Genomic DNA, 13926 nt, shown 5'->3' with positions numbered 1-13926 from the left:
AACTTCATGTCTGCGAGGTTTGTTGACTTTAGGCAGAATTTTAAGGGTGTTTTTCTTTTGAAATTCAGCGTGTGTGCCTACAGAGATACGGGTATCTAAAGCATGTTTGGGCAGGTGCACAGACAGGTGTGTAAACATCTACCTTCTTGTGAGACGCATGGTCATAATCCATAACTATATGATGTCTCTATATAAAGCGCGGCGTCTAGATGTCTGCAGTCTTCTTACACGTCACAGTTTTTAATGCATTTCTGCTTGTTCAGCCTGACAAACATTAGTAACCATCCATGGCTGGAACTGGGAGCTTTTACCTTTTGTGTTATTCTAATAAATAAATGTAATAGTAAACTGAATAAGCCTCCGATGAATGCCTGAAAGCCGAACTCGCGGCTTTAACGGCGTAATCGACGACGGGGGGGCTCTTCCTTCAGGCTCATGTGGACGACCAAGATAACGACCTTTATGGTCCCTCGGCTCCTCCGTATACGTCGGCAGAAACGTATATGAGGAAGTGGGTTGTCGGCGCGCGTATGTGTGAGATATTGTCCCGGGAGAACCCGCCTGTTCTGCAATCAGCAACGCTCACGCAGTTTGGAGCAGGAAGGGCAGCTGTAAATTCACAAAGAGGAAATACAGAGGCGAGACAAAGCCGCTCGCCAGAACTTCTCTTTTCACAGACATGTCTGCATTGTGTGGAACTCTTCAAAGATGGAGCCAATATGTTCGTTTTTTTGTTTTTGTTTTATTGTAGTGGTAAAACAACACGAAGAACTGCAGTTCTCCTTCAAAGGTCTTACTCATGTGTTTGCGACACTTATCGGGTGAAACACATCTAAATGATAAAGCAAAAAAAGTCATCTTCACCACAAGTTCATACTTCCAGGGTTCGTTACTCTGGAAACCTCTGAGCCGTGATCTCCAAGCATTCTGGTTGCTTCAGTCTGTTTAAAACTGTTTTAATCTTAATTTTCTTCATTACCAGATCGAGTAACAAACGTTGAGCAGTCTTTGAAATTCACACACTAAGTCCCGTTCAGGCAAAGCACTCCATGCTGGCCTTTGCTCTCTCCATCTCATGCAGGAAGTTGTAAAACTGAGCCAGCGTCAGCTCTGGAGGAAACAAGAAGACAGATTGTCAGATTAACCAGCGATAAAAAGAGATATAGGAAAAAATGTGATAGATTTTGGATCTATGTAACCCAGCTAGTTTAATTCCAGTTCAATTCAATTTTATTCAAAAAGTTTCCTCTCTAAGGAAACCCAGCAGGTAGCATCAAGTCTCTCCAAGCAGCATTCACTCCTCCTGAAAGAGCGTAGAGCCACAGTGGACAGTCGTCTGCATTGTTGATGGCTTTGCAGCAATCCCTCATACTGACCATGCATGAAGCGACAGTGGAGAGGAAAACTCCCCTTTAACAGGGAGGAGAACCTCCAGCGTGAAGTGACTAATAAATAGCAAAGGCTAAAAGTTTTAGTGACTCACCCATGAAAACATTTTCTGTAGAGTTCCCCTTCCTCACCACCAGCTTCAACTGCAAGAGACCAGCGTGATGCTTGTGGTTAAAAGCAACAGAAAAACCTTCAGGTGTCTGAATTAATTCCCAAAAATCCTACCTGCAGAAAGACGTTTCCCACTTTCTGAATTTCACTGGTGCCAACGGTCACTGTGGGAATAAGAAAACACGCCAGTCTGACATATTTCTGCCCCTCTACATCCCACAAGCTTCAAGGCTTCAAGGAAGGATAGACTGAAAGAGCAAGGGAGGAAGGAAAGATGGATGGAAGGGGAGAAAAGGAAGGATGAGGTAGGAAGGAATGATGGACAGATGTAAGGAAGGAAGGAAGAAAGAAAGAAAGGAAGGAAGGAAGGAACGATGGAAGGAAGGAACGATGGAAGGAAGGGAGGAAGGAAGGAAGTGTGAAAGAAGAACAGATAGAAGGAAGGAAGGAAGGGAGGACGGAAGGAAGGAAGGATGTGTGAAAGACAGACAGAAGGAAGGAAAAATAAGAGGATGAATGCAAAGAAAGAGTGAAGGAAGGAAGGAAGGAAGGAAGGAAGGAAGGAAGGAAGGAAGGAAGGAAGGAAGGAAGGAAGGAAGGAAGTGAAGGAAGGAAGAAGGAAGAAGGATGTGTGAAAGACGAACAGACAGAAGGAGAAGGAAAACTGGATGGATGAATGCAAAGAAAGAGTGAAGGAAGGAAGGAAAAGGAAGGAAGGAAGGAAGGAAGGAAGGAAGGAGGAAAGGAAGGAAGGAAAAAGAAAGATGTGTGAAAGACAAACAGACATAAGGAAGGAAGGAAAAATGGATGGATGAATGCAAAGAAAGAGTGAAGGAAGGAAGGAAGGAAGGAAGGAAGGAAGGAAGGAAGGAAGGAAGGAAGGAAGGAAGGAAGGAAGGAAGGAAGGAAGGAAGGAAGGAAGGAAGGATGTGTGAAAGACGAACAGACAGAAGGAAGGAAGGAAAAATGGATGGATGAATGCAAAGAAAGAGTGAAGGAAGGAAGGAAGGAAGGAAGGAAGGAAGGAAGGAAGGAAGGAAGGAAGGAAGGAAGGAACAAGAAAGAGCAAACAAAAGAGATCAAGGGTTTGATTTCTGTGTTGCTAATAAATAAATAAAAGCTGATAAATTGTAATTTTTCCAAATGGATCAGATCTAAATCTGCAGTTAATCGTCGCTCTGCTGCAACGTGATGAAACCCTCAGTGAGTGAGCTGGGAGGAATCATACCTCCATAACGGTCATGGACGCTTGACGCGTCTTACCTCCAAACTTCCACTCCATGTCCACCAGCTGGTTGACCATCAGAGTCTGTCCCACGGCGAGTCTGGACAGCGCAGCGTAGTTCTCCCCCCACTGCAGCACACAGAGGAACGTTACTCCGTCTCCCTGCACTTCGCTGGTGTGAAACAGTCAGCATGCTAAACGACGACGGCAGCACGCTTCTCTCTTTAGGTAGCCGTTACAAACACAAGACGACAATGTTAAAAACGCCTCTCCCTCCTTCATAGCAGCCACTTCAGATGGACCCTCATCTCTCACCTTCACCTGTGCTCAAGATACGACACTAAAAATAAAGCTAGCTGATCAGTTTGTTGGTAGAAAACTTTATAGAAAGAAAATATTTAAAGCTAACAAAAGCTCTTTCCAGGTGAATTCATCTGAAGTCTCCACCTGTCAGAGGATCTCCCAGTACTGGCGTAACATGGAAGGAAGGAAGTGTGGAAAGAAGGATGGATAATGATGGAAGGAAGGAATGGAAGGAAGAAGGAAGGAGGAAGGAAGGAAGGACCAGGAATGAAGAAGACTGACAGGCGACGGCAGGAAGGATCGCTTCCTCTGCAGGGCCGGGACGGCCTCCGTACTGACGGAAGGAAGGAGCTGTGTGAAAAAACAGACCTCCCGAATGAAGAGGTGTTCCTTAGAATGCCAGAACAGAGAACAAGTCCCTACATGACTCAGGAAGAAGGAAGGAAGGAAGTCATTTACTGCAGGAAAGGCAGGACTGGAAGAGGAAGAAGGAGGAAGAAGCCTTCATAGCAGCCACTTCAGATGGACCCTCATCTCTCGCCTTCACCTGTGCTCAAGATACGACACTAAAAGTCAAGCTAGCTGATCAGTTTGAGTAGAAAACTTTATTAAAAAGAAAATATTTAAAGCTAACAAAGCTCTTTCCAGGTGAATTCATCTGCAGTCTCCACCTGTCAGAGGATCTCCCACTCAAGAACACTCAGTACTGGCATACTGGAAGGAAGGAAGTGTGAAAGAAGGATGGATAGATGGAAGGAAGGATGTGTAAAGGAAGGAAGGAAGGAAGGAAGGAAGGAAGGAAGTGTGAAAGAAGAACAGACGGAAGGATGTGTGAAAGAAGAACAGACGGAAGGATGTGTGAAAGAAGAACAGATAGAATGAAGGAAGGAAGGAAGGAAGGAAGGAAGGATAGAAGGAAGGAAGGGAGGATGATAGAAGGAAAGAAGGAAGGAAGGATGTGTGAAAGAAGAACAGACAGAAGGAAGGAAGGAAGGAAGGAAGGAAGGAAGGAAGGAAGGAAGGAAGGCAGTAAGGAAGGATAGAAGGAAGGAAGGAAGGAAGGAAGGGAGGATGGATAGAAGGAAAGAAGGAAGGAAGGATGTGTGAAAGAAGAACAGACAGAAGGAAGGAAGGAAGGAAGGAAGGGAGGATGGATAGAAGGAAAGAAGGAAGGATGTGTGAAAGAAGAACAGACAGAAGGAAGGAAGGATAGAAGGAAGGAAGGGAGGATGGATAGAAGGAAAGAAGGAAGGAAGGATGTGTGAAAGAAGAACAGACAGAAGGAAGGAAGGAAGGAAGGAAGGAAGGAAGGAAGGAAGGAAGGAAGGAAGGAAGGAAGGAAGGAAGGAAGGAAGGATGTGTGAAAGAAGAACAGACAGAAGGAAGGAAGGAAGAAAGGCAGTAAGGAAGGATAGAATGAAGGAAGGGAGGATGGATAGAAGGAAAGAAGGAAGGAAGGAAGGAAGGATAGAAGGAAGGAAGGGAGGATGGATAGAAGGAAAGAAGGAAAGAAGGAAGGAAGGATGTGTGAAAGAAGAACAGACGGAAGGAAGGAAGGAAGGAAGGAAGGAAGGAAGGAAGGAAGGAAGGAAGGAAGGAAGGAAGGAAGGAAGGAAGGAAGGAAGGAAGCCTTCATAGCAGCCACTTCAGATGGACCCTCATATCTCGCCTTCACCTGTGCTCAAGATACGACACTAAAAATCCAGCTAGCTGATCAGTTGGTGTAGAAAACTTTATTAAAAAGTTAAACTTTATTAAAAAGTAAACTTTTAAAGCTAACAAAGCTCTTTCCATGTGAATTCATCTGCAGTCTCCACCTGTCAGTGGATCTCCCACTCAAGAACAATCAGTACCGGCGTTCCCCCAGGGCTGTGTTCTCTCCCCACTCCTCTTCTCTCTGCACACACATGACTGCACCTCGTTGGACTCATCCCTGAAACCCCTGAAGTCTGCAGATGACCCCACAGTCACAGGTGTCATCCACGAGAGTGACGAGTCCACACATAGACAGGAAGTCGACTGGCTGCTCCACCAGGATCTTAACCTGCTCAAGATGGCGGACTTCAGGGGGGACTTGCCCCACGTTGACAGCAGCCAGACTGAATCACACTAAATCTGTCTGGACCAATCACAGCGCAGGAGGCGGGACTTTTACGATGCGTCACTCTCAACCACAGAATTACCCATAATGCAGCAGCGCTTTTCTGCTACCATAACAGTCAAGATAATTACAGAGATTTTTTTGTTTCCTCCCCCAGGCTGTCTCTCCCACCGTGGCACTTTCCCTTTCTACCCTGCATGTTTTAGATGTGTCACTGTTCCAGCCTACCTGATTCAAATGGTACTGTCAGCTCTGTAAGGGTATTGACCCATCAAGTGCTGCAGAAACCTCCTAATTATTCATCTGAGGCGCCTAAAATATGTAGGACAGGGGTTTCCTGAGGACCAGGGTGGGGAACCACTGGAGTAAAGGATGTTAAAACGCCCCTTAATCATTTAGTGGTGAAAATCTTAAATCAGAGCCAAAAAAAACAACATTTGCGTTTTGGACTGACGACCTCATCACACTGCAAAAACGGATAAAAAAAATAAGTAAAATGTTCTTAAAATTTGTGTTTTTGTCCTAGATTTGAGCAGGTAAATAATATTATCTGCCAATAGAATAGTATTTTCACCCCTAAAACAATATAATTAGATATACTGCACTTGAAATAAGATGATGGAGATGAATTGTTCCTATTTTAAGTGCATAAGTCTTATTGCATTGGCAGATCATCTTATTTACCTGCTCAAATCAAGGACAGATACAGTCATTTTAAGAAAATAATTTTTTTTTTTTTTGCAGTGCAGAACTTCTAGACTTATAGAATACATAAACTTTGAGGATTTATTTTGTTACCTGTGACGAAAAGTGAGCGGCTTTCTCCTCGTTTAGTCCTGCGGGACAGACAGAAAAAACTATTTTAGTTCCCAGCTGAGGACTTTTCTGCACAGATGATCGTGAGAGAACGCCGTTTAATGTGAACTGAGTCACAGGCCGGTACCTAATGTCAGCAGGTCCTGTTTGACCTGCTCGGCCGTCAGGTTCTTCTTCAGAGCTCCTGGGGATTAAAACAGCGCAGTCACTTCAACAGCTGGAACAACTAAAGAGAAATGATCGCCTATATGTAACATAAAAGATAAAAACATAATTGGTAATGTGAAGCGCTGTCAGGGCTTACACTGATTTGTTTTTTTGTTGAGAAGTCTGGTCTGGTCTTTTTTTAATGACAACCGTCTTTTGTGTCTAGTCCTACCAAGCAGGGCTTCTGACACGGATGTTTAGTTGTGAAATGCAATGAAAGGTTTTTATGGAGAAGGGTAAAACTTTATCATAAGAAAATGAGCTAAACCTGTTTCTATCCATCAATTGTCTTCCGCTTAACTGAGATCGGGTCGCAGGGCCAACAGGTCAATGACAGGTCTCCCCCCCGGTGGGACGCGGCGGGTAAAAACCACTGAGCTATATAATACACTGGAGTGCTGATTTTGCCGAAAAACTGAAGTCACCGGCCGCCATCTTGCTACTCCCTACTCTCACAGAATCCCACAGGATTTGATTGCAACAACAAGCAGTTTTCTGGCTGTGTGAAAACGTTTCACAGGTAATTCTACAGTCAGTGGATGTTCTAAAACTATCAACTACTAGGAATTAGGTGCTGAAATATTTTACATGTTATTCATATTAAATATATATATATATATATATATATATATATATATATATATATATATATATATATATATATATATATATATATATATGGATAGATAGATAGATATAGATATAGATAGATAGATATAGATATAGATAAATACATATAAATATATAAATATATATAAACATTTCAGCACATGACTTTCTCGGTACTTGCTAGTTTTAGTACATAACATAAAAGTATATGGCATTTGACATTTTAAAAGTTTTAAGCCCCCCCTGAACATGAGAAAATCCTCGTTATTCGATGCTGTAGAGCACATATTTCCTAGTTACTGGGGGGGAAATAGGGAGTACCAATATGGCAGCTGGTGGCCTCAAAGCGACTCGTTCAAACAGACGGTGATTAGCACTCCAGTGTATAATATAGCTCAGTGGTAAAAAACCCAAGTGGGGGCGTCCTGATCAGATGTCTTAACCTCAACTGACTCCTTTTGATTTGGAGAAACAGCGGCTCTACTTTGAGCTCTTCACCCTGAAAGGCCGAGCCCAGCTCCCTCTGGAGGAAGCTCATCTCAGCCGCTTGTATCCGGGTTGTCGTTTTTTTCCGCCGTGATCCAGACCTCATGACGGTCAGAACGTAGACGGAGCGGCAAAACAAGAGCTTTGCTTTTTGGCTCGGCCATTTCTACACCACAACAGACCGGAGCAGCGGCTGCATCACTGCCTGTCCGCCACTCGTTCCATCCCACCATCCCTGCTGAGCAAGACAGCGATATACGCAGTCTTACAGTAATATCTACATATCCTGGTTATTATTTTTGACAAATTAGCGCATATTTGTAGAAAGTACCTGACATCAGTACAGCTCTGCACTGCAAAAAAGGGAACTAAAAGTAAGTAAAATTTTCTAGAAATGAGTGTATTTCTCATTGATTTGAGCAGGTAAATAAGACTATTTGCCAACGGGATTAGTAGCTCTACCCCTAAAATAAGATAATTAGATATTCTGCACTTGAAAAATGATGATGGAGATGAATTTTTCGTACTTTAAGTGCAAAAATCTTATTCCATCGGCAAATAATCATATTTACCTGCTCAAATCAAGAAAAAAAATGCACTAATTTCAAGAAAAATTTACTTAATTTTAGTTCCCTTTTTGCAGCGTGCCGCAGTGGGTATATAGAAAGACATTTTAACATTTAGTCAGTAAGTTTAATTATCCGTGACTAACATTATAAACATCTATAACGTAATTTTGACTAGTCATAATGTCACTGAGACAACTGGTATGAATTTTGATTTAAGAAACATAGGTATAATTATGTTGGAGATGTCAGTAATTAATATCCAGTCTAACGATTAAATGTTAAATGTGTTGCCCACTTTGAGGGAATTTTTCAAATTCATCTGGGGACAGGAATACGCTTTTACATGGCGGTGAGTCACAATTTAAAATCAGCTACACCGCCCCAGTCGATTCAACGGTGTACAAGTCCTCCATGCCACATCGAAAGGGGTGCGTCAACCATGACAGCCCCACAGTGTCCAGATCCTGTAGAAACTCAGGCTGCCGGCGAGCCCTTGAGCTAAATCAACCCATAATAAAAAGTTCTGGTGCAACCAGTTACTTTCAAAAGTCCCAGAATTAGTGAAACGAAGGCCAACTGTGTGTAATCCAAGTGTCCTGGAGGGCCCACTAAGCAGGAGGCAGAGACACCAGGAAGACCAAGGAGCTTTTTTTTAAAAACAACACAAGTTCCAAATCACAGAGGTCTGCAGTTTTTGGCTATGTAACAATTAACGGATCAGACGCGTCCTTTAGGTGTCGGTAAAATATTAAAAGTGGGTTTCCTCCACATGGAAGGGAAGAGAGTTGCAGCAGTAAGAGAATCTAATTTTATTATTTATTTTAGAGTTTATTTAATCATAGTTTTTACCAGAAACTTTCAGGAATCTCTTCACAGCATTAAGTACCGTCAGACTGTTTAATACAGGCGTGTCAAACTCATTTCCATATGGGGCCACTTTGGCGTCATGAAGTCATTAAAAGGGCCGGTTGCATGTGTATAGACGATACTTTTCATTTCCTAATTTCATTCCAGTTCACATAGAAGTATAAAAAATGCACGGTAACATAGAAATAGCAACCTTAGGCCCAGTTTATACAGTTTATCTGCAAGAAAAGTTGATATTGGGTTGAGTTACACTTACAGGAGGCACAGTTTTAGCCACTTTATACACTTTAAAAGGATTTATACCTCTACTTTATGACATGATATGTCTTTTTTTATTGGCTCTTGAGGGCCGGATAATTTACCTTGGCGGGTCGGATTCGGCCCGCGGGCCTTGAGTTTGACACCTGTGGTTTAATACATAGACTTGTTTGCTGGTTGCACTTAATGTTCAACAAGGATTGATGTCCAACTCAATTAAAAGCTATTCTCCTATATAATAATATTCTGATTAATAAAAACCAGTTAAATTTCTTGTTTTAAATAGTCCTTTGTAACAAACATCTTTATCTAGAGGCCATTTTATTGCTTGTGGTTAACGCACAGAAAAGTCACAATTAAATTGCAATTATGGTTGAAAAATAAATCACAATTTAGATTTTCGGCTTAAATCGTACAGCCCTACGTAGACCTGAGCATTATGGAGAGGAAGAAGAAGAAGAATTATTCCTTAAACGGTGAAATTCAGGAGCAGTTGTGCATCTCCCTAAATGTATGTAGGAGGATTGCTCTGGTCGGATGAGTCTGAAGCTAAACTTTTCCGTAAGACGCTGTGAGTCTGCAGGAACAAAGTGTTTGATTCTCCCACCCTGTGGCACCAGGAGGACGCTCTTCATCAGGTTCCTCAGCGGACCGGCGCTTATCCCATGCTCCCCTGCAAATTCTGTCAGCTGCCGCATGAATCTGTCGGTCTGCGCACACAGAGGCATGCATTCATTTGCACAGGCACACAAAGGGAGAAGCAGCGTTTTACTTCGGTTGACTTATCAAGAGCTGAGTTCAGAGTCTCATTAGTATTAAGACGGTGTGTGTGTGTGTGTGTGTGTGTGTGTGTGTGTGTGTGTGTGTGTGTGTGTGTGTGTGTGTGTGTGTGTGTGTTCACACTCACCTCTTTAGGGTCCAGGAGGAACTGGAACAGAATTTCAATCAGACGTTTGTACTGCTGCAGATGTGAAAAGCAAAAAAAAAAAAAAAAAAAACACGTTTGTCATTAAGATGCATCTCTGAAGATGTTAAACTGTCTTTTCCTTTCTGTCAATATTTTTTATTTCATTTTTTTTTACACTGGTGAAGATTCTCAGTCATCCAGGTCATGGTCATTCCAAAAAAAGTAAAGAAAAAACAAACAACTGGACTTGTTTTCCGAAGTTTGAAGACGTTTATACTACTGCAGTAGAATAAAGCTTGATACTCCACATTACTCCAGACTTTTTGAATTGAGAAAGCTTCCTGGATAGGAAGCGAAACGTCTTCAAACTTCGGAAAACAAGTCCAGTTGTTTTGTTTCTTACTTTTTTTTTGGAATACATTTTTTACACTACACACGCCATACTGAGAAAACAGAACCACAGCACCCTCTCAGCTTCACTTCTGCATACGTTTAATTTAAAGCAGATAGTAACTCAGTATGGAGGCTTCGTTGCCCGTTTAAACTTCTGAGCAGGGGTCTCATTTATAAAGCTGTGTACATCCCAAACGTTGGGATCTATTAAAAAAATAAATAAACTTGACGGGAAAATATGCGGCCGTCACAGCAGCTCTGACCCAGGCGTACGCTGATTTTGGAGACGGGGGAAAATGGCGACGCAGACGGCGAGATGGCTGCATCATGATTCCTCTCAGACGTTTAACTTAACTCCATATCAGACTTTATTCATAGACGGACTTCATCATAATAGTAAAAATCACAGTGTTATTCATGCTTGCTCTGGTGGCACATAACTATACAACAGGGCTGCACAATTAATCGCATTTGCAATATAATTGCAATTTATAAAAAAACGTAATTTCCAAATCGCAGAGGTTTGCAGTTTTTGGCTATGTAACAATTAACGGATCAGACGCGTCCTTTAGGTGTTGGTAAAATGTTTAAAGTGGGTTTGCTCCACATGGAAGGAAGAGAGTTGCAGCAGTGAATAAATCTAGTTTTATTATTTCAGAATCAGAATGAACTTTATTGCCAAGTAGGTTTGCACTTACAAGGAATTTGACAACACAGTCACATATCACAGTATGTATGTATGTATATATATATATATATATATATATATATATATATATATATATATATATATATATATATATATAAAAAGTTATTTGCTTTGGAGTTTATATAATCATACTTTTTACCAGAAACTTTCAGTAATCTCACCACGGCATTAAGTTCTGGTCAAACTGTTTAATACATAGACTTGTTGGTTGGCTGCACTTTATGTTCAACAGGGATTGATGTCAAACTCAACAAGCTATTTTCTTGAATAAGAATATTACATTTCTCATTTTAAATAGTCCTTGTTTACAAACATCTTGTTAACTGTGGTTAAGGCAGGGCAAACTCTAAATTAAATGACAATTATGGTTGAAATATATCGCAATTTTGATTTTGTCAACGTGGTACAGCCCTACTATACAAAAGGCCCTTTCAAAAAATACAAAAAAATCCAATAAGCCAACTTCAATCATTAATAAAAATCCACAGAACATTTTATCTGGGTTTTCAACCATCACATTCCTCTCCTTGATGAAAAGGAGAGGGGGGGGGGCTTTATCATTGCAGGGGAAATCTCTCATTCCTCCTGGTCTCGCTCCCATCTTTTAATGTCGATCTGAACGCACAGACTCAGAAGAGTACGGCTGTTTTCCGACATTTACAGCAGCAGTCAGCTTTCATTTGTAACGGGTTCTTTTAATTTAATTTAATTTAATAAAAGCCTCTCTCTGATTTTTTTTAAAAGTTTCTTTGCTTTTTCTCCATGTCTCCATGATGACAAAAACGATCAGCTGACCCATTTTTAACTCACAATAACATTCATGAGGCGCTTTGCATCGACCATTTATGGTTGAATCCGGGCGCGTTGAGGCCAGAACCTGGTACCAAACGTTCAGGTACAGCTGTGACCTATGAAGGAAAACTGTGTGCTGGTGCTCAGGGTTTTATAAATCTGAATATTTTTTGGTGTATGCACACTTTTAGCATGGATTCTACGCAAAGTTTTATAAATGAGACCCCTGATCATATTCGTCTTTTGACGTTTTCCTCTTCTTAAGACAAGTCCACACCTTTGACAAACAGCATAAGGAATCTCCATCTATTCTCAAATAGCATGCGTTTCCCTTTTTTTGAGAGATATGTTATACTTTAAAAAGGGTAAAGTCGTCGCCATGTGTTGTTAAATTGTCTAACTTCAGCAAACTGATATGTTTGGATTCATCGCCGTCTCTAAGGCTACTTTCACGCTGCAGGTCTTGATGCTATATTCCGACTTTTTTGAGGTGGTCGTTCATACAGCTACCAAATTAGACCGCTTCCCAGGCGTTGTGGATTTGCTCTGGGAGTAAATTTGGTAGGCCGGCCAACTCATGGGCTGGAGACCCTTAAATCTTCAAACTGGCTTTAAACCCTTTCAGTCTGATCGCTGACAGTGACTCTAACCCTCATTTGAGATAGTTTAACCTATCAGGCTGACAGACAGGTTCTGTTCAGGCTATTCCTCGGAGTCTCGGTGTGAAATTATACACAGAAAGATGGACCTAATCACTGTTAATGCATGACTTAAAAAGGCGGTGACATTTTTTTTTCTTATAGGGCAAGATTGGTTTGGATTTTTCTGCAATAAGTGGAAAACAGAAACGGAGTAAATCTGTAAGGGGGCAAATACTTTTTCACAGCACAGCGAATCGTATGACGGTACGTTTGATTAGAGGATTTACCACTCTCCATCACCTGATGGAGAGTGGTAAAAAAAAGTCAAAGGACAGCTCCATGAAGCATTCAGACCTATTGCCACAATGAATTGCTTTTTTTTTTAGATAAGAAACATGAGAATCTCTTACGAATGTTTGAAAGGAAACATGAATATATTTGTTGGCATTTATACGTTTTTAATTAAACTCACTGAGAGTTATCGATCCAAATCTGGCATATCTATAATCTCATGCGTCCCTCTGAAATACCTAAAGGCTTCCACAAAGTTTAATTACCAATAAATCTCGTCAGAAAACAACGCAACAGGAAAGCGTCTCCGTAAAGTAACCAGTTCACTTTTTTTACCTGCTCGTTGAATTTGTTTAAGTTCTGGAAGTCAGCACTGACAGAGTCCGGTAAAACATCTTTAGCGAAGTGAAGCATCTTTCTTTTTTTTTAACCCTAAAGACTTCCCCTGGTGTTTTGGCTGTCGCTGCGCAGCTGACTTCCGGGGACAACTTCCGGGTTCGGCGGAAGTTGCGCACACAACACGTCTGACGCCTCTGCGCATGGAGAGGACCAATGATCAGCAAGCGCGAACGGACGGGAGGAGGACCGAAATATTTTATGTTACACAGAGAAACCAGACACCGAAAAGAGACGAGAAATAAAGAAAAGAAAAGAAAATGATTTGCAAAGAAAGTTGTAAAAAAAATAAAAGAGAAAAAAAGAAGCACAAAAGCAAACCTGTTATTTCTATTATTAAACCTAATACAGGTGGTATGAGACACGAGTTCTCACTTAAAAGAGGGGAAAAAAAATTAAAAGGGAAACAAGGTGACAGATTACAATCTTTCGGGGTTTTTTTCTAAGCAAATTATTGAGCATTTGATTAATACTTTTATTTGTTTATATTTATATATATATTTACATTCCATTTAACATTTTGGAAACATAACTTTACTTAAACTGCAAACACTTTTCCCCCCCATAAAAATCAAGTAAAACAGCACCAATGATCAACAGGCATGGACGGATCAGGGAGGAGGACCAAAATGCATTATTACACCGATAAACCAGACATTGAAGAGAGACGAGAAATGCAGGAAGTAAGAGAAAATGATTTGGAAAGAAAGTTATATAAAAAAGAAGCAAATCAAGAAAACCTGTTATTTTTATTGTTAAACCATTATTTGTACGGGTGGTCTAACTGGGGAAAACCAGGAAACAGATTACAATATTTTCTTTGATTTCCAAACAAACTATTATTTTTTACATTTGT

The 13926-nt window shown here is 41.1% G+C and overlaps 1 protein-coding gene across 1 annotated transcript; it reads right to left on the bottom strand.

Moving 5' to 3' along the window:
• Positions 1-940: 940 nt before the first annotated feature.
• Positions 941-13177, bottom strand: commd7 (COMM domain containing 7). The gene is made up of 9 exons (XM_036142364.1): positions 13011-13177; positions 9849-9902; positions 9549-9651; positions 6073-6129; positions 5928-5965; positions 2764-2854; positions 1615-1664; positions 1484-1532; positions 941-1110 (listed from the first exon to the last, which is right to left on the bottom strand). The coding sequence occupies exons 1-9, from the start codon at positions 13086-13088 to the stop codon at positions 1034-1036; spliced, it is 597 nt and encodes a 198-aa protein (XP_035998257.1). The 5' UTR covers positions 13089-13177; the 3' UTR covers positions 941-1033.
• Between the last annotated feature and the right edge of the window lie 749 nt (positions 13178-13926).

This window comes from Fundulus heteroclitus, chromosome 1 (genome assembly GCF_011125445.2).
Source record: "Fundulus heteroclitus isolate FHET01 chromosome 1, MU-UCD_Fhet_4.1, whole genome shotgun sequence".
In the NCBI taxonomy this organism is placed as follows: domain Eukaryota; kingdom Metazoa; phylum Chordata; class Actinopteri; order Cyprinodontiformes; family Fundulidae; genus Fundulus; species Fundulus heteroclitus.
The sequence above is the reverse complement of the archived record's forward strand: the minus strand, read 5'-3'. Positions and strand labels throughout refer to the sequence as shown.

Excerpts from the sequence above, each read along its gene's own strand:
- commd7 (XM_036142364.1), bottom strand. The coding sequence starts at position 13,088 with ATGCTTCACTTCGCTAAAGATGTTTTACCGGACTCTGTCAGTGCTGAC. Across the intron at positions 5,966-6,072 it reads ACAGGACCTGCTGACATTAG|GACTAAACGAGGAGAAAGCC; the intron begins GTACCGGCCTGT and ends TCTGTCCCGCAG. Across the intron at positions 2,855-5,927 it reads CCGCTCACTTTTCGTCACAG|TGGGGGGAGAACTACGCTGC; the intron begins GTAACAAAATAA and ends TGTGTGCTGCAG.